Source organism: Haliaeetus albicilla, chromosome 26 (genome assembly GCF_947461875.1).
Source record: "Haliaeetus albicilla chromosome 26, bHalAlb1.1, whole genome shotgun sequence".
Classification (NCBI taxonomy): Eukaryota; Metazoa; Chordata; class Aves; order Accipitriformes; family Accipitridae; genus Haliaeetus; species Haliaeetus albicilla.
The window spans coordinates 2,904,985-2,929,629 of record NC_091508.1 but is presented as its reverse complement, the minus strand read 5'-3'; the positions used below and the strand labels follow the sequence as shown (position 1 = coordinate 2,929,629).

The 24,645-nt window shown below is 51.2% G+C and overlaps 1 protein-coding gene across 1 annotated transcript; it reads left to right on the top strand.

Annotated features, from left to right (window-relative positions):
* Positions 1–558: 558 nt before the first annotated feature.
* MFSD4A (major facilitator superfamily domain containing 4A) lies at positions 559–23,175 on the top strand. Its single transcript, XM_069771371.1, has 10 exons — positions 559–987; positions 7,410–7,608; positions 7,739–7,978; positions 13,844–14,012; positions 15,702–15,817; positions 16,883–17,056; positions 20,128–20,275; positions 20,952–21,022; positions 21,225–21,345; positions 22,042–23,175. Exons 1-10 carry the CDS (start codon positions 560–562, stop codon positions 22,104–22,106), a joined length of 1,731 nt encoding a protein of 576 aa, XP_069627472.1. The 5' UTR covers position 559; the 3' UTR covers positions 22,107–23,175.
* Positions 23,176–24,645: the final 1,470 nt, after the last annotated feature.

Below are 24,645 nucleotides of genomic sequence, written 5' to 3'. Positions count from 1 at the left end.
TAAAAATTGCTAGTCTTTCCTCGCTAAAGTAGGTGAAATATTTATAAATCCATCCTCTAGAGGAGACCTTTTGCGTAAGCATCAACCACTCCGACTTCAAAAGGCGCACGCACCCGCACCTCCCCCCCCCCAAGCCATCTTGTGCTTCTCACCCAAAGAAGGGGCAACTTTAATTGCATTTGTCTGGAACGGTCGTGCCTATTTACGGGTACGGGAGGACCGCAGAGACGGTCGGCACCAGAGCGAGGGGATTTCGGGGTTTCCTCGCTTGGCTGGGGCTCTCTGTTGCATCAGGTTTGCTGCTGCTGTGGCCGTAGTTCGGTGTCACCCGTGCCGTGAGGTGTCACCCGTGGGCTGGGGGGGCTGCCCCACTTTTGGCAAGATGATGCAAACCCCGCGGGGATAACTGGGGGAAGGAGGGGATAAACCGGGAGCTCCGGAGGGATGCGCTGAAGCACGGCTTGACCTCCAACCGGAGCGGGGGTCCTCCGGGGCGGTTTCGGGGAAGGGGATGGACGGAGAGGGGGATGGACGGATGGATGGAGAGGGGGATGGATGGATGGAGAGGGGGCTCCGCCCCGGTCCCGGCCCCGGGAGGAGGCGGCGGCGGCGGCGGTCCCCGGTCCCGGAGGCGGAGCCAGCGCCCGGCTCGGCTCGGCGGGCTCCGGAGCCACATCCTGGGAAGGAGACACCGGCACCGGCACCGGCACCGGGGCGGGAGCCGCATCGCCGTGACCGCCCCTCGCCACCGCCCAGGATGTGGTGGGACGAGCGGGTGTCGGCTCGGTTCCGGAGAAACCTACAACCCACCCTTACCTATTGGAGCGTTTTCTTCAGTTTCGGCCTCTGCATCGCTTTCCTGGGGCCCACGCTGCTGGATCTGCGCTGCCAGACCCAGAGCTCCCTCTCCCAGATCACCTGGGTCTTCTTCTCCCAGCAGTTCTGCCTCCTGCTCGGCAGCTGCCTCGGGGGGGTCTTCAAGAGGACGTAAGGCGCCTGGCAAACTCATCGCACCTCCCGCCGGTGGGCTTAGCTCTCCGCAGCCTCCCCCCCCCCCCCCCCCGCTTTTCCTCCCAGGCCGGGGGTGGGCAGCACCACCCTCCCCCAACCCCTTTTCTCCCCAAAGATCCCCCCACCCGTGCTTCGCTTCCCTCCCACGTTCCCCCCGCCGGGTTTGCATGGCTGAGCTGGGATGCTGCGGGTGGGAAAATCCTGCCGGAGCGGAGCGCTCCCTGCGTGTCCCCGAGGGGTTCGGAGAGGGTGGGGGGGCTTCCCCGGGGGGTGTCGGCAGGAGCCACTCTCCTCTTCTGCACGGGTTTGCACCCGTGGAGAGAAGCTGCCGGTTCGCCCAGAGCTCGGGACAGAGCGAGCCTTAGCGTGAAGTTCCAGCCAGAACTTCCTGGAGGGTGTTTTCCTTAACCTGATTGTTTATCACGAAAATATTAGTGGAAGCCTGTTTTAATAACCTCGGTGTCAGGAATCGAAGCAGCGTCGCGCTCCCCGGGGAGTTTGGGCAAACACGAGGCGAGATGCGAGCGGTCCTCGTGGTCCTGCTGCTGCGGGGGCCGAGTGCCTCAGCCGTGCAGGGTGGGCCAGCGAGACAGAACAGGGATTTGCACCCAGCCTTCTGTCCAGGACGTGTTTAAAATAAATAATATGTGCTGGCTCAACCCTAAAGATTGCCAAACAGGCATTTGATTTGAGGCTCGGTGACAGCTGTGCTCTGCTGAGAACCAGCTGATTATTTACATTGTCACTAGTTCTTCAGGCAGTGATGTAACGTGTCAGCTCCACGTGTGTCTGATATACACGTCATGTATATGCTTAATGCGTATATGAGAGAATTTTGCGTGAATCCTTCGCTGCTTTAGAATGCCCGTTTTAAAATGTTTCGTTAAACTCTTGTGAATTGTGGAGAGCGTTGGCTAATGAAGGTGGCATTAGAGCACCTGTTAAATTGCCATCCTGGTACGTTGAACTGTCCTAGTCCCCCCATCTGGACAGATCCCAAAGGCTTCATGGAGCAGCGGGAGCTGCTCTCTGTCGGGCTGTGCCGGGAGAGGAGGCGCAAGGTGGGGTGCGCAGGAATGGGAACAGCACGTGGGAACCTTCCCCTGGGTCCAACACGGATCTGAGACTGCTGGGTCAGCAGGCAGTGCCTTTGCCAGCCTCCAGTCTGCCTCACATATGTTTGAAGGAGCTGCGAAGGAAAATGCAGAATTGTTTCCTGCTGTCAGCTTCCTACCCAAAGCTCCTGCCCTCGGCTGGCGGGTTACACGGCCCCGTCTGGGGTTTCGTGCTCCGGGACTCCCAAACTTTTAACTCCGCAGCAGCACGTTGGGGAAAAGAGCGTGTTCGTTGCTCGCTGTGGTTACGAACCAGGATGCGTTTTGTGATCACAGCCTCTTGGAGCAACGGGCTTTTGCAAAGTGTCTGCGAGCCCCACTGAGGAGCGGCAGCCCTGCCAGGCAGGAGGGCATGTTTCGGATAGCTGTAGCTTGCGAGTGTTGTGGGGGGTTACTCGGAGCAGTGCGGCGTACAAACGTGTGGGTTTGGATGAGAATATTAACTGTTCAGGCTCTGAGAGCTCCTGTACTATCCCCTCTTTGGGGACAGACAGATCGAGCTGTCCTGCTATGGATTTCTCCATCTGGGCCATGCTGCGGATTTATAAATCAAATTATGCTGGTCCTGGTGCCAGGCAGGGAGGAGCGCTGGACAAGTCGTCTTTTCCGGTTAGGAGACGGATAGCTGCTGGTGGAGGATCCCAAAGTGTTGCCTGCCTGCAAGCCAGCCGAGCTGAGGTCTGGCTGCAAACTGCGTTTAATTTCTAATGCCTGGGGAACACAGACTTTGTTGCTTGCTTTTGATTAAAATATGAGTCGGTCTGAGCTGTCTGCTCTGAATGATGGACTCGCGAGGGAAAGCAGTGTTGTTACTGGATTCTGCAGCAGAAGTGGGTGGTGGGACTTAAATAGTGGTTTGGTTCCTCTCACCAGAGAAGTTGCGGAATGCTGGGTCGTAGTCTCTGCTCTCTCAGCCCAGCTGGAGTCCTGGAGCACTGGGAGGACAGAGCATAATGATGGCATCCGTCCCTTCCGTAACTCGGCGCGAGCCTGGACTGCCAGGACTAGCTCCAGAATTCCCTCTCGTGTGAGATTTCAAGGAAGAAGAAAGTTTGCCGTTGCGAGTTTCCCCCGAGTGATGTAGAAACGCAATCGTTGCCTGCGGTGCCCTGCGCTGGAGACCCGGGTTTGCGGTGTGGTCCCTTCCCTGGCTTGTCGGGAGGTGCGAAGCCGGAGCTGTGGGAAGGGCAGCTCCCCACGTAGCCCCAAGGCACGTTGTTTAAGCTCACACTCAGGTTCACGACAGGCTGCTGCTCTCTGGTTACTCACACGTGGCGTTTGCTGGGTTGGAATTGCAGCTTTGCTTCAGAAGAATACAGCTTTTTGCAGGGTATTTGGCTGAGCGGGGTTGGGGTTTAGGTGGAGCACGTGCCCTGGCTAAACCCTAGTGCTGCCATGGTGTTGGTAGAGGTTCCTCGAGCAAAGACAGCCCTAGCAGCTGATGATGCCCTCCGTAAGGAGCCCTGTGCACTGAGGCACGCTGAAGGCTCTTGTTTCCTGGTATTACCTGGACTAGATTCTCAGAAGTGCCTGACATGTTGTGAGACTGCAAATCCAGCCAGCAGTGTTGGGGTGGGAGTGCTGAGAGGACTTGAAACCCTGCCTAGACTCAGAAACCTAAGTGGGAGGTGAGCTCTTTGGTAAATCCACCCCTGAGCACCTGGCACTGCAAACTCCAGGGGTGAGCTCTGTGCACCTGCATCCCTGCCGCTTTCCCTCTTGCTTCCCTTGCTTTCCCCTTTTCCTTTCCCATTTTGCTGGATTTTAAGCTTGTGTTGTGAAGTTAAAGCCATGCTCCCTCTGTGCTGCTGTGCTACACATGTTTGTGACAGAAGCTGAATAACCAGAAGACCAGAATAACTGAGTGCCCATGCCCCAGTTTGCCTTTTTTTTTTTTTTCCCCCCCCAATTCAGAAACTGCATTTTTGTGTCCTCCTGTATTTTTTTGCTTTTGGTCCCAGCGTTCAGGTCAGCCCTGAGCTAGTCCTGCTGGTGTTAGCAGAGGAGAGGAGAGGGGTGGTAGGTGTGTTGGGAGCCCTGAGCAGGCTCTGCTCAGAGGAGTGATCCACACCAGGACCTGGAGGGCTGATGAGATGGGACCCTTTTTCCCTTCTTTCATCTTTACCCTTGGGCACCTGTGCACGTCACAGCGTGTCAGCTGAGAGTGGATGACCCTGTTCTCTCCCTGCCCTTCAGACTCCCGTCTCCTGAAGGTTTCTATTCAAGCATGTGGCTGATGCACACAGGACACTTCTCACCGCAAAGGAAAGTAAAGCCTTTTGTTGCTGAGAAAGCAGAGAGCACGGTGACTTGAGCATGAGCTCCTTGGGGGACATGATGCTCCCCAAGCCTGGCCCGTGCTTTCTGCTGGAGACAAGGGTACCTGAAGGCAGATGTGGGATAATCCACGCCGCCTTCTTCCTCCATGTCCTCACCTCGTCCCCTTAGGGCTTTGGGTTTTTAATTATCAGTTTTGCAAGTCTGAATTAGCCTGATTATAATTTTTCTTCTTGATGTGAGGGACTTAGAAAATGCTCCCTGGGGTGGGGAAAAACATACTTGAAGTTGAAGAATGCCTGCTGCAACAGGAACGCTGAGGTGGGGGTTTATATACGCCGTGTGGGAAGGAGGGGGGAAGCTTTTCTGGCTGTGACTACAGAATAGCATTAACCATCCTAATCCTACAGAGGAGATCAGCCTAAACCTTTCGGGAGGGAGCTGCAGGCCTTCCCTCAAGCCTTGTGATAGAGCCAGGACATGTTCTGGGTGGTCCTGAAACAGAGTCCATGACGTTACAAGACTCGTTTCATACGGTGCTGAAGCAGAGCCTGCTCTGGGCACAGCTGCAGCTGGTGCAGAGCTGTGCATCCACTCAGCTGGGGACACGGGGACCGGTTAGTGATGGGGAGGGCAGCAAAGTCAGAAACCGGACCACGGCAAAACATCAGGGTTGCTTTTTAAGCTCTTTGGAGGGGTGCATTGGTTTCGCATCATCATGAGACAGGGTTGAGACCCCCTCTGAAAGTCATGGTGTACCTCGTTTCAGGATGCTTGCAAAGAGGTTTGTTTCTAAAGAAATCCCGCGGCTGGTTGTGCGGTGCCTGCCCGGGTGCTGAGCAGTGTCCTTTGGCTACATCTTGGGGATCTGGCGTGGGAAGCCAGCAATTTCTTGGTCCCCCCAATGCCGGAGCCAGGGGAGGGGGCAGCAGGGCTGCGTGCCTCCCTGGGCTGTGGGCTGCCGATGTTTGCAGGGGAGGTGCAATTGTGTTATTAACATCTTACGGCCGGAGGGAGGAATTTTTGCTCATTGGGAAAAAGTGAGGTGATCTTTTTAATGCTTTTTAAGGACATAACATCATCTGCAATTAATGTTTAACTCTAGCAACGACTGTGCTCCCTAGCCAAGCACAAGCGATGCTGTGGTTGTTTTGCTAGGGCTGCAGAAGAGAAGAGGCGTTTCTGGGATGTCTCGGCGTGTGTTTCCCTGTTTCCCCGTCACTCCCGGCCTCGGATTTGCCAGCTGCTGGTGCCTCTGCCGCTCTCCTTCCTGCTGGGCTCCCGCTGTACCCTGGAGAGTGCTGCCTTGTCTCTCCAGGCTCAAAGCTGCTTCTCTCTCATTTGCTAGTTGTTTTTCCTGCCGTGACTGTGCACATCTCGCTTTGCTCCCTCCCCCAGAAATTCCGCGCTGGCTCCCCGTTTTACTGTCAGAGGAAGATCAGTAGGTACGGCTTTGCGAAACATTGGCTCCTCCAACGTGGTCTGGCTGGATGGGTGAGCGAGGCTGGGCTGGGAGATGTGAGCACACCAAGGTGCTGGTACAGCCAGGTTTGTGCCACCGGGCAGGAGAATAAAGGAGACGTGTCCTTGGCCCGTTTTTCTCCCCGGTGCTGTTGAAGTGCAGTGTAAGCAACAAGCAGGACGTGGAGGGCCAAACGACTCTGGGTTTGCAGGTGAATGAGGGCCAACCAGAAACACGGTGACATGCCCAAGGCCAGGCCGTTCTGGACGAGCAGTCAGGGCAGGAGGGCTGGTAGCGTGGTGCCCGGCAGCCACGGAGGCTCTCTGCTGTGCCTCCAGCCTGTGCCTCCTCCGTAGCCTTCTCCTCCCTTTTTGGGCAGAGCACGAAGCAGAGAGATGTAGGTGTTTTGCTTGCTGGTTATGTGTCCGTGCTGGGGACGTACCTGCATGTTGCCAGTCCTTTGCTGCGGACAGACAGCTGTGCCCCACATCCGCCAGCAGCAGACCCCGATTGCTCATGAGCAACTCATTGTAGCAAGCTGCCGGCCGTTGCTTCTACCAGGGTTTGGGAGCCCAGGGTGGGGAGGGGACGACGCTCTGCTGTGACTTTATAGTCCCATCTTTCTGCTAGTTTCAGTGCTTCGCTGTCTGGTCCCTGTTTCCTTCCTTCCTTCCTGCCTTTCGACTTGGCAGCTCCGGAGCAGCGCGGTGCCAGCCTGGGCGCCGTTCTCCAGCGATCTGGCTAGCGCTCGGCTCGCACCGGGAGCAGCCTCTCCGCTCAGCTGCTGCCAGACCCGAGATGTAATGCACCAGCTTTGTCTTCACCACGTGCGTCCCTTGGGTTTCTCCGATGGACTGCACAGGTTGGAAAGTGCTGCATCCCCCAGCCCCATCGTGTTGGGGGAATGGAGATGGCACGGGGGCATGGAGAGGGAACCGCAGCAGCTCCCCAGTGCTCCCTGTGGGGCAGAACAGGACAAGGACATGCAGGCAGGTCCGGGGTGACACGGTGATGGGGATGCCAGCAGCTCTTTCCCTGCCGGGAACTGGGATTGCGCAGCAGCAATCATGCCTGCTCATGCAATACAGCCCTGCATGAGAAATTCCCTGGAGCTGCTCAAAAGTCGTGATATGGCCTCGCTTGCGTGTACCCATGTCCCTTTCCATTCCCAGATGTGCCCAGTTAACAAGGGAAGGTTCTCGGGCTTTGAAATATGCAGAACATGGGTTTGAAGGGACGGTGACTCTTCTCCACAAAAGCTGGGTGGAAGATCTGCCTGTTCAGGGCATCGCCCTCCACACAGGAGATGGCAGTGCCCTAGGCTGGCTACAGCTGTGACACGGAGGCACGGGGGTGCAGGGTGTGTAGCATCTCCCCTGTCTTGTCAGAAGAGCATGTGTTGGAGCTACAGCCTGTGGGTCCGTCTCCTGCTAATGCCTACACCACCGACTGACCTGGGGCTGAAAATGGGAGGCAGGACTGTGGTGTGGGTTCTGCTCTCATGGTAGTAATTCTGTCCTGTCTTTCCTCTTTCCCTGTCTCAGGTTGGCTCAGTCCTTGTTTGCACTGTTCGCCTCGTCACTGGCAATCTCCTTGGTCTTTGCCATTATTCCGCTGTGCCACAATGTGGTGGTCCTGGCTGTGGTCATGGCTGTGGCAGGACTGGCCATGGGTTGCATCGACACCATCTCCAACATGCAGCTGGTGAAGATCTACCAGAAGGACTCGGCCATCTTCCTGCAGGTGACCACGGAGCCCGCGTCTCCCCTCTGGCCGTGTTTCTGAGGAAGAGGAGCGAGGGGCTCGGCCAGCCTCCTTGCAGAGAAGAGCAGTAACCCCCCCCCGCTCTACTTGTGTGTCTCATCTCTTGCAGGCCCTTCATTTCTTCGTGGGCTTTGGAGCGCTGCTAAGCCCACTGATAGCTGACCCCTTCCTCTCGGACACCAACTGCATCCTCTCAAACTCCACGGCCAACGCTTCCAGCAACCTCCCTCACATCCGCAAGTCCCTGGTCCCGCACCATCCAGGCAACCTGTCTCATTACGACCTGCCGATGAAAGGCATGGTGGTCACACGCGTCTCCTATGCCTTCTGGATCATGGCCCTCATCAACGTAAGTGCTGCAGGCGGAGTGGCCCAAGCTATTGCTGGGGACATCCCTGCTTCTCAGCTTTAAATGTGTTTGGGGGGTGTTCGTGCCCCTTAGGTGGTCCCAGTGATGGAAGGAGGCGTGAGGATGGTTGTGCTGGTCCGCAGCAAAGGTTCATTTTTTGGCAAGTGCTGGGTTTCCAGCAGGTGCCTGGGGCAGGAGGGCAGGACTCTGCGAAGCTGAGCCAGCAGTCACCGCGCCGTCAGATGCGATAGGGTCGATGTACCGTTCTGTGGGGATTTTTCTGATCTCTCTGGAAGCAGGTTGTACCTCTGGGCAGGAGTTATAGCAGCTAACTGCACTCAGAGCCACAAGGTTTTCCTCCATGGTCAGCCTGGTTAGGAGCTCGGTGGTGTGGGGATGGCTCAGCGGGAGAGTGATTTGCAGTGATATTCATAGGAAAGTGCCCGTGGATGGACTGAGTTACTGGGGCCGAAAGCTTGATCAGGGGTGTCTCTGCCTATTTGTTGTGTTTCCCTGGTGATTCGCAGCAGATATAAAAGCCCTGTGGCCCTTCCTTTGTGAGAGACATCGGATTTAGTGCCCGTCCTCTTTCTCTGCCCTGCTGAGTCCCAAACCTGATCTCTAGCAAGCTGCTCTTGCCTGCAGTCTGTGGGCTCTCTTTGAAACCTAGCCCTGTTCCTTACCCCCCAGTTAATACCCAAATCCCAGCATGGTTAAATACAGCTGGTCCCCTTGCACAGCCTCACTGGTCTGTGGCCGTGCCCATGGCCGGTACCCCCGCAGCAGAGCTTGCTAACCCGCTGCTGTCCCTTCCCTGGTGGCAGGAGCCCTGCGAGCGTGTGTGTAATTGTCCACGGAGATCTGGAGCGATAAGAGCGGAGCGTGTTGTTGCAGCGAGCAAGTGTCGGCCATGCTGAGGGGTGCTGTTCATGCCAGGATTGATGCTGAGGGCAGCTCTGCTCCACACCTGTAGAGTGCCCGGTTATGCTTCGTGCACGGGCACTCCTGCTGGCAGGGGTCCCGGGGTCCCCCCGTGAGCAGAGCCCAGCCTGTGTAGCCCTTGCCCTAAGATGCTCTAATATCTGTCTATAAAGAGCATGCCAGGGCAGGGACTGCCAAGCTGGTGCCCATTTCGCTCACCTGGAGACCTCCTGTGGTAGAAGTGAAGGGTGATCCTGCCAGAAGGACCTCTCCCTGCCCGTCTGCCCCACAGCCCCAGGACCTGCTGCCCCTTCCCAGTCCAAGTTTAGCCATTGCCCTTCTGCCAAAACATAAGGATGCTCCTTCTCCCTGTCCCAGACCAATGAGCAGCCCTTGATCTTCCACCACTCTGTCTGCGCTAGGCAAAGGGAACAGGTTTCTTTGTGCTCCTGGTCTTCCCATGTGCTGAATAACTAAAACAGACCCCAGCGCACCTAACCCAGGGGCTTTCATTAGACCGAGGCCCACACAGCTCGCTGATGCGAGGCGAAGAACAGGCAACTGAAATAGCTGGGCAGGTGCTGTAATGAGTTTCTTTGCAGAAGTACCAAGACGAATGCTCTCTGCCTGGGAGGAGAAGCCAGCTTTAATTACCTCCGACTCTGCGTATGCCATGGGAAATGTGCTTTTAATTACACCGGAGCGTTATCTATTTTGTCAGTCAATCCCGAGCAAACTAATTTAGTTTTGAAGGCAGCATTTAACATCTGCTTTGAATACGACGATGCATCTGATATCTGGAGCACTGACGGGAGGGTGGCTGCAGACCCCTCTCTGTTCCTAGCTGTGTCCCATGGACTTTTTGGGAGCAGGATGGGACACGAGGCTGAGTCCTGCTGTGCCCAGCAGCCGATGCGTGGCAGGTCGTGGGTTGAGCTTGTGCATCGCTGCACGCTCAAGTGCTGTTTGCACGTGTGGATGGTTTGCACGTGTGTGCACACGCTGCGTAGGATCACCAGGAATATGGCAGGGAGTGCCGGGGTGCTGGGAGACTGATGGTTTTTGGGATGAGGGTTAGGTAACAAAGATGAGAGGAGCGGGGAGTCAGACGTATGCTGCACATGCGGCTCTTGAGCGCGTCCCCGTGCCAAAGCCGAGCTGTTATTTCCTTTCCCAAAGCCTCGCTGAGGGAGCTGACTTGATTCCTCGTTTAAACTCAATAACCCAACCTACTGGCTGGAGATACTGAGAGCAGCTCAGCTCCGAAACTGCTGACCCTTGTTTAAGGTGTAAATGTCAGAGCAAGATGATGATAATTGGTATTTAAAACCCCAGGGAAGTGGATGAAATGAGTAAGCTATAGAAATAAAAACCAGGACCAGCAGCTTTGTTATAAAACGGTCAAAACTGCATTTCCATCCCAGTTTTCACAGGGCTCTGTGTATTCTGACAAGACACAAGCTGAAATGATTCATTTCAAATTCTTGCTTTGTCTAAAGTGGAAATGTCTCAATTTGACTTTGGCATAAATGCAATGTGTAAAGCTGACGGAATAGTTGTTTTGATGTTATTGAAGCAAAATGTTCTTGCTTTAGTAAAATTAAGTGGTTCAACATTATCAAACTGAAGTGCTTGGATGACTCCTGGCCAAAATTTTTCATTCTAACAGAAAATTTTGGCTTTTCATCCAGATTTGGAACAAAAACATATTTTAAAATTCAGTTTCCCACAGAACGGAAATTTCATCATCCAGACCGTTCCAAGGGGCTGGAAATCAGGAAAATGTTCCTCCGAGAGGGATGTGTTTGTCCGGAAGGTAGTTTCCCAGGGGAAGTGCGGGACACTCCATTGTGCTTAGGTTGCTTAAAAGTAGCCTGGATACAATAGCAGGGAACGGTCCCGTGCTCCTGGGGGGAGAGACCGAAATAGAAACTGGAGGGAAGGAGCCTGGATTATACCCACACTTAACTGTGTGATGCAGCAACTTGTTGAGTTTATAATAGTGGTTAAGAGCTGCCAGGGGGAGGGGAACATCCCCGGCAATTCGGCGAGTGGAGCTGGAGCGCCGGGTCCAGGCGATCGGGTTCTTGCCGCCCACTTTGCCCTTCAGCCCATGCAGGCTCCCGGCGGGATGCTCAGATGCCCCTCAGCCCTTGGAAAAAAGAAAAGCCTTCTGCCAAAAAAGGCGAAGCAGAGTTGCCCTAGGAAGAAAGGCCACGAGCAAACGGTTATTGCACCAAAATCTCTGCCTGCTCAGGAGGGAGGACTGGCCAGAGATGGGGGCTGGAGGTGTCCAGGTTGGTGTGGTTGGGGATGGCGTGGGGCACCCTCGACTCTGCGGGGCAGGGCAGAGCTTTGAGGACCAGCATCCTTATTTTAGGGGCTGTGGCTGCAGCTCATCTCTGGTTCTCGCTGTTCGGGCTCCCTGCAGGGTGTGAAGGCTTTGATGGCTCTTTGCCTCGTGCCAAGCGGCCCAGGCAGCTGAGGTGTCAGCCCCAAGAAAACTGAAGCTGCTTTAGGAGCTGAGTAGCAAGATCCTGTCCTAAGCATGGTGGCCCTGCCCCTGTGTGTCTTGGCGTGTGTCTTGGCACGTGTCCGGGCTCCAGGGGCCAGCGAGGCTCATCATCATCACCCAGCCTCTCCACTTGGGGCACATGGGAGCTGCAGATGGGGAGAGGGGCTCGGCACCCACCCGGCAGCTCGTGGCAGTGGCCATGCTCATGTGGGCAGTGGAAGGGATGGTCCTTGAGCTGTCCTTGCCCTGTGGTTGGGGTAGGCTGCTCCTCTGGGATGGATTTATCCTTTTGCTTGGTGAAACGTGCCTGGCAGGGTTCTGGCGTTCGGCTGTTTGCTCCTCTCCACCTGCCTGCGTGATAACCGAACCGCTTTCGTGGATGCTCTGTGCCCTGTACGCATCCCAGATTTACGGCCGGCCACTCCGGTGGGCCAGGTGGCCGCAGGTGACTGTCCCCCAGGCGATTTGCCAGCTGGTGCTGCAGGACACAGGGAACGGAGCCCTGGGAACTTGCTTTCTCTTGAGCTTGGTCCTTTGCTTTTCCCTACTTCCCCAAGCTTGCTTTGGCGTGGTGGCAGCCCATGGGTGAGGATTCTGCTTGACTGTGGGTGAGTCTCCAGCTTTTGGGTATTTTCTACCAGAAACAGCCAGCGCTGGTGAGCAGCTCACGGCTGATGGGGTCAGAGCACTCGTGCACCCAGCGCTGCCAGCTTCAAGATGCTACACTCTGGATAAAGCAAAAGGGACCTGCTTGCTTTAGAGATGAGGATCTGGGGAGCAGGGATATGCCTATGGTTTGGGAATTGGAGGACTCCGGAGCTGGGGCCCTTTTCTGCATAGGCACTGAGTGCTCCTTAAGGCTGGAAGTGCCCAGAGACGTTATCTGTATGGCCAGTCCTTCTGTGTGGGTATTTTTTTGCAAAATCTGCAGTTTAGAAGAATAAAATCTGGTCCTGACCTCCGGAAGGATTAGAACTATCAAGCAAATGCGTTTTTCTTCCATGGGACCGAACTAACTGTTCCTATTCCCATTGTTCCCAGAACAATGAGGTCCTCCTAAATGAATTCAGGCAAGAGAAGCGGAGCGGGGGGGTGGTGGAATTCTCCATACATTTAAATCATGCCACGAGCCAACAAAAGGCAGGAAATTTGGAGCTAGAGCTCACACTTGCTCACAGACATGTAGAAAACAAGCGCTCAGCGGCTGGAGAGTGAGCTGTCACTTAGGATTTCCTGGCTTTCTCCCCGAGTTTGTTGCAGAATAAACACCACTTGGTTGCGGCGGGAGGAGAAGGGAGGGCTGGCAAGGGGCAGACCCAGCTTCATTTGCTTCCCTCTGTTTTCTCTCCAAAAAAAAAAAATTAAGTGCAAGTCCCTCCGGGCTTGGAGGCACCAGCGAGTCGCGGGCGCGCACAGGGAGTAGGCTGGTCCCCGGGCACATGGCAGCGAAGGGAGCGCGGTGCCGGGGGGGCTGATGCTGCGGCTGCCGTGTGATGGATCCAGTGGGCAGGTACAAGCCGATGGTCCCTGTGTGCATTGGCACCAGGCAGAAAGCCCTGACTGCAGGGAACGGTGCCGGTGGGACTCTTGTGTGCTGGGAGCCTGCGCAGCAGCCGGCGCAGCGGCATCCCTCGACGTGCGGGGGTCTCTAAGGTGGTGAGAGCCGAGAGGGCCGTGGCTGTGGAGGCTCTTTGCTTTTCAGTCCCAGGTCCCTCAGCACAGGTTGTACCAAGGGGCTGTTTGAAGCCGCTCGGCTGTAGCGGTGCTGTCGTTGTTGGCCTGGGAACCACGAGCTTGTCTCTTACGAGATGCTGAGCAACCTCTGCTAATGGCTGGAGCTGGGCAAAGCAGGTCTTGGAGCAGCTTGCTCTTCCCTCAGAAAGAATTTCAGCTGCAGAAGGTCTCCCATTAAAACTGTTCTGCTTTCCACAGGCAAAAGCTGCTTTATTATTTTATTCTTTGGGTAGAAATGGCCAAATACTTGGAAACCAGAACATTTTGCTTTTGAAGTGTCTTGGTTTCAGCTGGGGTTAAACCATGACATACGGTGCCTCAGGAGGTTTGTATTTAGGTGCCTTCTGTTCCAGTGTCCCTTGTCCCCCATCCCAGCTGAATGGTCCCCAGCCCACCCGGCATCCCCCAGGGACTGGCAGGAGATGCCCCAGCCATGCTCTGGAGCAGGAGTCTTTGCTCTCACTTGCCTTGTTTTTCCCCCATCTCCCTACGAGCTCTCCTAAGAAGCCTCCATCCCTTCTGCAGTGGCTCATTACACCATTACCAGCCTCTGTCCTTGCTCTCGGAGGTTAACTCGGGCACATCTATTGCAGATGCTGAGTGCAGCTTCCTAAAAGGCAGTTGTGACTGGGGAATTGGACTGTATTTTGCACAAGGCTTGTCGTGCTCACCTGCCCCTCTCCGTTCCTCCCCAGCTGCCGGTCCCCATCGCAGTGTTTTTCTTGCTCTACAAGGAGCGGATGGTGCCGTGCTTCAACAGCAGCAGCCACCCGCTGCTGTCGGCCGACGAGCTGGCCATGGAAACGCAGCCCGCGGAGAAGGACGATCTCCCCACCGCCGTGCAGAGACCCCACGCAGCCCGAGGTGAGCTGGAGGCACCTTTCTTACGGGTTTGGAGGAACAGGGGGTGAGCAGGGGGAGAAAAAAGCCCTATTTCTGAGCGTCTCCATTGAGTTTAACGAGTGAGATCCGTCGCTATTGTCTAAGGAGGAAACTTTCCAAAACATGCACGAGAACGTAATCCAGAAGCACCCAAACAGACAATTTGGTGCCCAGTTGCCCTCGAATTAGATGGGACCATAACCCCTGAACAGAGATTAGTAACCCGCTGTTGGGACTCCAGGCTAATTTTCTCCAAGCTGTCCTAAAATTAAACCTGGGCTCCCAAGTTATTTAAGCACACCTGAAAGTCGTACCCCTTCGTTTCCTTCTGGTTTTTGGTCAGGTTTTGAGCTGGCTCTGCTGACTGTTTAAAAGTGGTCACCACGCTGCAGAATGCTGATTCTTATAAATCTGACAGGAATAAGGACAGCGCCCTTGTTTGAGAGGAAAAGTTAAGCTCCAGCAATAGTTTGTTCTTGAACTTGTGACTACACCCTGTTTTGGGGACAATAGTAACATTGTTCTTCGCTACCCGAGAGAAACGTATCAAAGTGAATTCTTCAGCTAAGTAGTGAATCTTGGAAGTAATCATATTGTAGGGTTATCAGAGGAGCGTTTAGTGTCATTACAGAAGAGATGGCTTTACCTGAACAATAAAAGGAAATTTTAGGGAATACTTGAAGGTGGAGGCAGTTAGGGATGTGGTGAGGCGCTGCAGGGAAGGATCGTGGGTGTCCCTAACGGAGCGGGTTCTCTGGTGTCTGAGAAGGTTGTGCTCATCTGATAGCATTTCCCTTAGCTGAGACACTGGTGGTTTCTTTCCTCAACCCAGCTGCCCGTTTTCATACAACCCATTGGAGTTTCATGTTCTTCAGATCTCCATCTTCCTCTTAAATGCAGTTGAGATTAACCCTTAGAGAAGCAGGAAGGCTGTATGCCGACTGCGGCGATCTGTGACAGACACATCTGTGCTGGCAAAATCCCTCCTTCCCCATAGAAGCAGTGATAATTTCATCTTTGCCGTGCAGGAGCAACTGTCTCGCCTGCACAGGACTCCAGGTGCTGGTACTCTAATATACGAGATGAGCATGAGGACAGGAGAGTTGGGAATTCCTGGGGTCCTGACCCCCAGCATCGGCAGGCTGTCGCTCCCAGTGGTCTGGTCAGAGGAGGTGACGCTCGCTGTGTGTTTATCACTCTCTTTCCCAAAGTCGGCTTGTCTGAAGTATCATTTATCTGAGGAATGTGAGCTATCCTGGGCAGGACTCTCCTGTGTGGTGGTACCGAGGCCGAGGGGCTCTGAGCACGAGTGCTATGGTCGGATGGGCTTGTGTATTGACTGTAAGAGTGGGGCCAGCAATGTGGAGCTCCTGAATGGGAAGAGGAGCACAAGCAGCTACAGTCAGAGAAGTAGCAAGTATCCTGGAGAGCTAGGATCCCAGTCTGTGGACAGCAGCCCACAAGCGTTATCAGTCTTCCTTCTGAAAGTTTAGAGGTAGGTAAAGAAAGAGATTGTGCCAGCAGAGGTTAGCAGTGCTCCACGTTGTTCACGGTCCTCTATGAATCTCTGTCGTGCAGCTGAGCGCAAAACAAATCCCCATTGTGGGCTGGCAACCACCCAGCCCCAGGGGGACGTTCCAGCTAAGTTTGCTTTGCATTGTTTTTTACCAGGTCATGATGACTTATTTAGCTGCTGCCAAAGCAAAAACTTCAGAGGGGCTTCTTACACCTACTTCGCAGTCCACATCACTGGGGCTCTTGTTCTCTTCATGACTGATGGGATTGTGGTGAGTTCAGCTGATAGAGGGATCTTGTCTGAGCAAAGCTATGTGGCTTTCTTCCTTCCAAATCACTTGTAACAGCCCAAACCCAGCACATGTCCTCTGCGTGCACTGGGCTGGACCTGAGGGTCTGCCGGAGCAGCAGTCTGGTTCCCAAGGTAGCTCACTCAAAGCTAATCATAGTCAGGCTGATACGTGCCCTGCTTCTTGGGAGGGGTTTGTGGCTTCTCCTAGGCTCTGTGGTGTTGCAGCTAGATTGCTACCGCTACTAACCTGGCCGGTTTAGAGCTGGAGGTGTGATGTTGTCTACTGGTAGGCAGCGGAGGTCTCTTCTCACTTCAGGCAAGAGCAGCTTCATTTTATTTCATAAGAAACGGTGGCTCTTTGCTTGCTGGGTCTCCCGAGCCCTCAAAACCCAAGATGAGAGCACGTGGGGATGGTGCAGTCTCTCTGGAGTGGCCCGGCAGCACGTCCCCAGCCGGCACCGTCACACGGGGTTTGCCATGTGTAGCATTTCTGTCTGGGCGAGGAAGGCTCGCTTTTGGCTGGCAAGTTGCTAATCTTTTTCTTTCAACAGTTTTGTCTCAGTCCCCTCATGGTAAAATACTGCTGGGTCTTACTAGGGCGTTAAATAGGGTCCTGGAAGATGAGCAGGGTTACACAAAGCAGCTGTCAGATACGGGAACTTTCCAGGGCCTCCATCTTCAAGGATGATCAACTCTGGGTTCTTAATGTGATACGTTTTGAGAATATGCAGTTCCAAAAGGACAAGACAGCCCCTAGGGAAGAGAGCATCTCTACAGCTAAGAGCTTAGCATGCGTTTTTCCTAGTAATGCTGTGAAGTCTTGCCCTTTTAGGAGAGGTTAACTCCTGTGTTCTACTTCTGGCGGAAGCCTGTGTCCAGCTGCAAACCCTTGGGAAGAAGGTTCATTGAGATTTGATAGCAAACCCCTAGGTGGGCTCTCCAGCACTATCACAATATTGTGAATAATTGAGGGACAGGTTGAAGTTGAAGCTGCAAAGCCTGTAAGTGGTCATCGATGTGACGTGCTGTTTTGTTTTCCCTGCAGGGAGAGTACTCGGGCTTCATTTACAGCTACGCGGTGGAAGAGCCTCTCTCCGTAGTACATAAAGTGGCCGGTTACCTGCCCAGCCTCTTCTGGGGATTCATCACACTGGGCAGGCTCATCTCCATCCCTGTGTCCTACCGAATGAAGCCGGCAACTATGGTCTTCATCAACGTGGTAAGGCTGGTTTTACTGTGTTTTTCTCCCGCTTGCCTCCAAGATGCTGTCTAGTTTTGGTTTTGATGTGCGGAGCTGCAGCTACTCTCATGCCATACCTGGAGTAGATTTGCACCAGGCAGTGCCTGACAAGCACGCCGTCCGGGGTGAGCTGCGTTCGCCTCTGTATTGGCTTTGTGTGGCACGGTTTTGGTAGCGGGGGGGTTACAGGGGTGGCTTCTGTAAGAAGCTGCTGGAAGCTTCTCCTGTGTTCGAGAGAGAGCCCATACCAGCCGGCTCTAAGATGGACCCACCGCCAGCCAAGTCCGAGCCCATCAGCGATAGTGGTAGCGCCTCTGTGATAACATTTTTAAGAAGGGAAATTGGGACAGACGGAAAATGGCAGCTGGAGAGAGGAGTGAGAACATGTAAGAGAAACAACCCTGTGGACACCAAGGTCAGTGAAGAAGGAGGGGAAGGAGATACTCGAGCAGAGATTCCCCTGCAGCCCGTGGGGAAGACCCTGGTGAGGCAGGCTGTCCCCCTGCAGTCCATGGAGGTCCACGGTGGAGCAAATATCCACCTGCAGCCCGTGGAGGACCCCACGCCGGAGCATGTGGGTGCCTGAAGGAGGCTGTGACCCCGTGGGAACCCCGCGCTGGAGCAGGCTCCTGGCAGGACCTGCGGAGAGAGGAGCCCATGGAGCAGGTTTTCTGGCAGGACTTGTGGCCCCGTGGGGGACCCACGCTGGAGCAGTGTGCTCCTGAAGGACTGCACACCATGGAAAGGACCCACGCTGGAGCAGTTCGTGAAGAACTGCAGCCTGTGGGAAGGACCCACCTTGGAGAAGTTCGTGGAGGACTGTCTCCCGTGGGAGGGACCCCACGCTGGAGCAGGGGAAGAGTGTGATGAGTCCTCCCCCCGAGGAGGATGAAGTGGCAGAAAATAACGTGTGATGAACTGACCGTAAACCCCATTCCCTGTCCCCCTGTGCCGCTGGGGGGGGGTTGGTAGAGAATCTGGGAGTGAAGTTGTGCCCAGGAAGAAGGGAGGGGTGGAGGGAAGGTGTTCTGAGATTTGGGTTTATTTTTCATTACCCTACTCTGGTTGATTTGTAATAAATTGAGTTAATTTTCCCCAAGCTGAGTCTGTTTTGCCCGTAACAGTAATTGGTGAGTGATCTCTCCTGTCCTTATCTTGACCCACAAGCCCTTTGTTATATTTTCTCTCCCCCATCCAGCTGAGGAGGGGGAGTGATAGAACGGCTTTGGTGGGCACCTGGAGTCCAGCCAGGGTCAACCCACCACAGCCTCCTCCTGCATCGCTGCCTCTGCAGGTTTGCAGCTGACTCCGATGCACTGGGTAGCTCAGACTTACTGCTGGATTGCACTGCTTTTCTGAGCTTGCTCCTCAGTTAATCTAACGTTAGATTTGTGAAAGCGTCTAGTAAAGCGTCTGCCAACTTTATTTACTTTGCACGCTGTCTTCTCTGGCATTTACAGGGAATTTAATGCCCGTGTTAGCCATGGGAAAGGGAAGGCAGATAGTTCAGTAAATTCTCTGCTTAGACCGCAGCAGCTGTCAAAGAAACCAATGTGATGTGAGGTTGCTTAAATCAATAAAACACATTCACTTGAAGAGGAAGGAGTCCTTTAAGGATATATAAGAAAGATGCATGTAAGGATGTGACAGACAACAGGGAGTGAGATGTTCCCATTTACACTTCTTACAAAGAAAGAAGAAACGAAACAAGTGAGAAGGGAGTTAATTTACAATTTATTTAAACCAGAAGTTATTTTGGTAGCAAGCTTCACAGTTAATATTGTGAGGTCAAGAATTTATGATAGGGTGGTGAGAAAACGGGAGTGACAGTTCACATTGGGATGTTTTGAAGATTTAGGCCAATGCCTTTTGCAGACAGGAGGCAGGTGAGGCAGCTGGCTCAGCACCTTGCCACTGGTCACTTTAAAAACTAAGCTCAGATACCGATAGCTACACCCAAATGAAAAGCAATTATTTTAAAAATGAGTGTAATCTCCTACTTCAGCACATAGTCACTACTTACATGGGAGCAGGGAAAGCTCAGCATCAGCAGATCTATCACAGGTCCCATGCATCTCCTTGATGCATACTACTGGCTTAATCACTTGTCTGAACTGCACTATTGCTTTATTAACAAACCTGAGGACAGGATGACTTTAGCTGCTGGTAATATTTGGAAAGGAGAAGGAATAGCCTCCAGCCTTAAATGGAAGCCTTCTCACTTCCCCTTAAAGGCAATGGTATGGTAGTATCATCCAAGTACAAAAATTCATTTGACTAACAGTGAATCCTTTGTGTAATGCTTGCTCATTGGTACTGCTATATGTAGTAAGCTCTTGGCAGTCATTTCAGCATTATAGCAAACTGCAGTTTGAATTTCATTTCTTTAGAATCCAAATTGTTCTTATGTACAATGCACACACCCATAATCAGGCCCTAAACAATTAAGAAAAAATAACTTGAGTTGGTATTGCAGAGCTCCCTCTGCTGACTGTGTCGTGGCTAATTTAATGCATCTTGAGTGGTTTTGCTATTACTTGTACACTACAGCAAGCCAGAGGTGAGGGCAAGCTTGTTTAAATTTAGTTGCCTCACTTGTTTAAATTTAGTTGGCTCTTTGGCTTTACTCCTGTGACTGGTTTCTAGCAGTTATTCAGAGTGAGTTAATTCTTTAATGTGCTGAATAAGACTTACTAGTGATTAAGACATGTAAATATTATATAAGTAGCAGTACTGTTGTATTTAAAGCTGCAGAGAAAAAGTATTTTTTTCAGATATGATCTTAAGTCTCTACCTAATGAAGTTGAGACAGATGAATTGTATATAGTCACTTTAAGTCCTGTTACAAAAAGTACCAAATTCTTTACTGCAAAGGTAGATGGATTTTATTTGGCTAGTTAGTTCAGTTTTTCAGAGATTATGACAATTTTTCAGTATAGTTTATTTTCTTTTCCAAACTATTTTCTACAAAAAAAAGATTAAAAAAATATCTAGAGCCTGTTACAACTCAGCGTTTGCCTTCCTCCTGACTCTGTGTTTGGTGTTCACAGGTCGGAGTCCTGATAACCTTCCTCCTGCTCCTGATTTTCTCCTACAGCGTTGTCTTCTTGTTTGTGGGGACGGCATCTCTGGGCCTGTTTCTCAGCAGCACTTTCCCCAGCATGCTTGCCTATACTGAGGACATCCTGCAGTACAAAGGTGAGCAGGGATTCGGGCAGCCCTGGCAGACTTTGAAAGCAGGTGGGTGTTCAAGACGAGCTCAGATACCATCATGCCTAGCAACTCCTTCCCCCTTCAGGAGGCCTGGAAGAAAGATCTGCTTTTGAATACAATGTTTATTCAAGCTTGTAGTCAGAAAACCAGACTGCACAAATCCTGGCTTCATTATATTAAAAACTTCTACAGGCAGGGATCCAGACTGGTTTTTAGTTTCCTGCAGCTTTAGAGCTCTCAGGGTCTGACAAGAATGTCTGCTTTAGAGGCTTACAGGGAGGTAGTTTTGAAAACATCATCCAGATTATCAGTGAACTGAAAATTATAGAGTTTGGCCACCTCTTACGGGAGGTCTCTGCCAATGTCTGTCTCTGGGGCAGCGATACAGAAGAATGAAAGTATTTCCATCAAGAAGCAACAGCACCTCTGCCAACAGAGACAAGTGACAGAACAGGAGATGGTTTTCTGGCTTAAACTTCTACCTTTCTGCACTACTGCAGGTTAGAAGAGGCATTTTCAACCCTGAATGGGAACATACATGAAATATTATAAATCTTGTAGGGAGAGATCCATGAAAGAGCAGTTTAAAGAAGCTACAGGCTGATCCTGCTGGCCGTTTCACCTGCTCCCTGCCAACATCACTTGCACTATTTCTCTGCAGGCTGTGCCACAACCGTGTTAGTGACCGGAGCTGGAATTGGAGAGATGGTACTACAGTTACTGGTGGGATCGGTAAGTGTAGACAAGGCATGCCAAAAAGTGACTGGAACTTTTAAGTAGAAACCTTAGTCCTGGTTTTGGACAGCTGCTGGGAAGAAGCACTGCATTACCCTTGATAAATAGTGAAGTTCTTACTGAATGCTAATTAGGTATTTGAGTACTGTGATGACATGTCTGCTCCCTTTTTTTTTTTTTTTCCCCCCTCCAATTGCAGATTATACATGATCAGGGCAGCTACAGTTTCCTGGTCTGTGGGATGATCTTTGGAGGCTTGGCCTTTACCTTCTACGCTTTCCTCTTGTTTTTCCACAGGATGTACCCCAAGCCCTCATCAGGTAAGACAGCACCAGCACTCAGCCCTGCTTTGTAATGAGAGGAAGAATAGCATATGCATCAATACATAACCAGGGTGCAGCACTTCAGCAAAATGCGAGGAAATGTTTATTTTCCTGCTGCTTCCTGTCCCCTCTTCCTGCTTTGACTTGCCCACAAAGCCTTGGCAGCCACAGCTCAGGGTTTGCTTTCTTTTCTGTTGCAGAAGCAAGGGAAAAAGTAGGAATGCTCTGTGGATCACAGAGGAACTATAAAGCACATAGGATGCTGGCTGTGAAAGCACTACTGTGCTACTGCAGAGCTAGCAGGAATAAGTCCTCCTAGTACAGACTGCACAAGCTTCCCTATGCTGTTCCCTGGCTAAATCCAGGGAACAAGCGGGTCTGCCATCCACAGGCAGCTGTCAGGCTCTTGAGAAAAGCCTCACTGTTGAAGGATTTCTCTTACATATCACCTCAGTCTGCGTACGCTATTTGTTTTTATAAGCCTCTTTTACAAAAGCAGCACTGCATGACAGGCAAAAAACTTGTCCAGGTTACTGGAAACAGAGGTCTTTCTTCCATGACCAGCAAAGTAAACAAGCTAGTGTGGTGGGTGATAGAATAGCAACATTCATGTTTAGGAGAGCTTGTGCACATTCCTGTAAAGCTCAATAGAATCGGTACATTCAGATGAAGTACCTAATGTCAATTTTGCAGATATGGATGATGCCTCGCCTGACAAGCCAGCAGTAATGGATGACACTGGACAGTATCAGCGCTAAAGAAGTGGCCAAGGCCTAGACAAGCAATAAAACAACACACAGTTAAGCATTACTGTTAAGGATGATTTCACATTTAATGACTGAATCATGCAAGTTTTCTGCAATCAAAAGCACATTAGGTTGGGTAAGTCAGAATCAAGAAAACATCCTAAAACACTGCATCAAGCTAAGCACAAGCTGCCCACGTCACATGTACCAAAAATAAGACTGTCAGCGTCAGACTGACCCTATATTTGAAAGGCTATGGTATATGGCAGGGATGATGGGAAAAATTACTCCTGCAAACAAACTTTCTTACCAATTCAGGATGGAGGGTGGGAAAGAAGAGGTTCTCTCTGTTCCATACATAAGAGTGAATGTCTTCTGGCTTAATCATTGAACTTAACAGATTTTTCTTTTGGCCTGTAACATACAGAAGCCCCTACAATTTACAGCACAATACTGGATTTGAGTTCATTTTTGTGCAACACTGACTCAAGTATATGTCACCTCCGTGTATACTTCCAAAGGGGAAAAATTACACAGGAACCCACCAACTGCACAGTAGTAGCGGGACCTATCTGTATTTGCACAGCTGATTCTTGTACATTACACAGTATCAGACACATTCACTAAGACAGTGTCTTATTCAGCATGCTAGGGCCTCTTGATTATTAAGATCATTAGCTTTTTTTTTTTTTTTTTTTGAGTCAAGAATGATGGTTTGTTTTGCTTTAAGTCACTAGTTTAGCTGCTACAGTTGCAGTGTCTTTTAGGGTGGTTTTATTTCTAGCTTCCAGTTGAAGCTTAAACAGAGGTATTTGGGAGCTAGCCTCCAGCTGCTTAATCTGTGCAATACTTATTATAATAACAGGTGCCTTCTGTAAGGTACTCTCATAACCCACGCATGACCTATTACAAGCTACGAAGAAAGGACTGGCTTTAGAAGAGTGTAAAGCTACGTACATCTATTTCTTCAGTGAGTGATTGGACATGTACTTTTTGCTTTAACTGCTGTATGTGGATGTACATATGTACGTGTGTATATAAAGCAGTGTTTAATTAAAGGTGATCGATTGCTAGATTCTCAGCATGACTGGACTCAGGTAACTTAAGCTGCTTCTGGCCAAGACTATCAGCTACTACCTTCACCAATTCTAGCTTTCAAACTCAGACTGAATCCAACAGCTGTTTAACTTAAACCGTTTTTAGCATTTCTGTTTTTCCAAGCAGCAGATCTTACCTTCCATAAAACATCTTCGCAAGCTCCCATGGATGGTTCTGTAGAAGTCTCAAGAGAATAGACTTGTTGAATTGACTTTGTATACCTAAAGCTGAGCGCACATTCGGCCAATGCAGGAAGGAGGCAAATGCAGTTGAATTCTGGGCTTAACTCATCCATGGACTTCAGGAGCCCTCCTGTCTCACATCCAGCGCAGTATGTGCTGTAATTCTTCTCTAGCACCACAGGATGCCACTGTTACTCTCCTTGAGATACCGAGAATGAAAAAAGCATGTACCGCAAAACCCATTTGCAGCAAAAAAACCCCGATCTGTCATTAATAGAGCCCCTCCCACTATGACAGCATTCTCTCCATCCCTGTACAGAGGAAATGAGCATGAAATAATACAATGAGGGAGTTTATTTTGAAAGAAGTCTACTCAAGATTACACATATATCACACCAGGGACTGTCAGCTATTAAAAAAAAAAGTATCATATGTTCTTGTAGAATGATAACATGTAGCTAAATGCTACTGCCAGAATAACATTTCTTTTGTTAGAAGTGTATTTGACAATTCAAATCTCCACTTCACTATCAGCACTATTTATAGAATGGAGCTACTCACCAAAGGAAACATTCACCAGAAGAGAATAGTACCTGATTTTGCAAAAAGACTGTGCAGCACTAGAAAGCTAGCAACAGCAACTCCATCTCTCTCTGCGTTCCAGCAAGATGGGAGAGAGTCTGTGCTGCTGCGAACAGACAGGTTAGCTCAAAGTCTGATGAACTCCCTCATTATCACAGAGCAAGCTGCCCTGCAGCTGTAACTTTCAATTTCCTCTACTGAAAAAAAAAAAACAGTCAAAAGATCAGAAACTTTGTTAAAAATATTTATTTAAAAAAATACAATTGTTTTGCATGTCTGGTTGCACATAACTATTAACATATGATTGACTTGAATAATTTGCTACAATGCTTTTTTAAAGCCAGCTTGCATTATACAAAGCAAATCCCTCTGTCAGTTCTTACATAAAATAGTTTTCTTTAACTATTCCCACCCCATTTTTAAAAAAGATTGCAATACATTGATTTATTTTTTTTTGCACAAAAATTGAAGCAATAGAAAAGTCACCTGATTTCTCAGGAAAGACCTTCATTATGTTTGAATAACAACTGCCAATATGCCACTCTAAAAGCAGCATTTGTTACTTTGAAGTGTCATTACAGTGCACTTCCTCCAAAGCAAGTTTTGCATCTTAGAACTTTGCCTCCAAATTATATTCAAACCTGAAATGTGTTCAAATAACTGCATATCTGCTATAATCAAGTTGATCG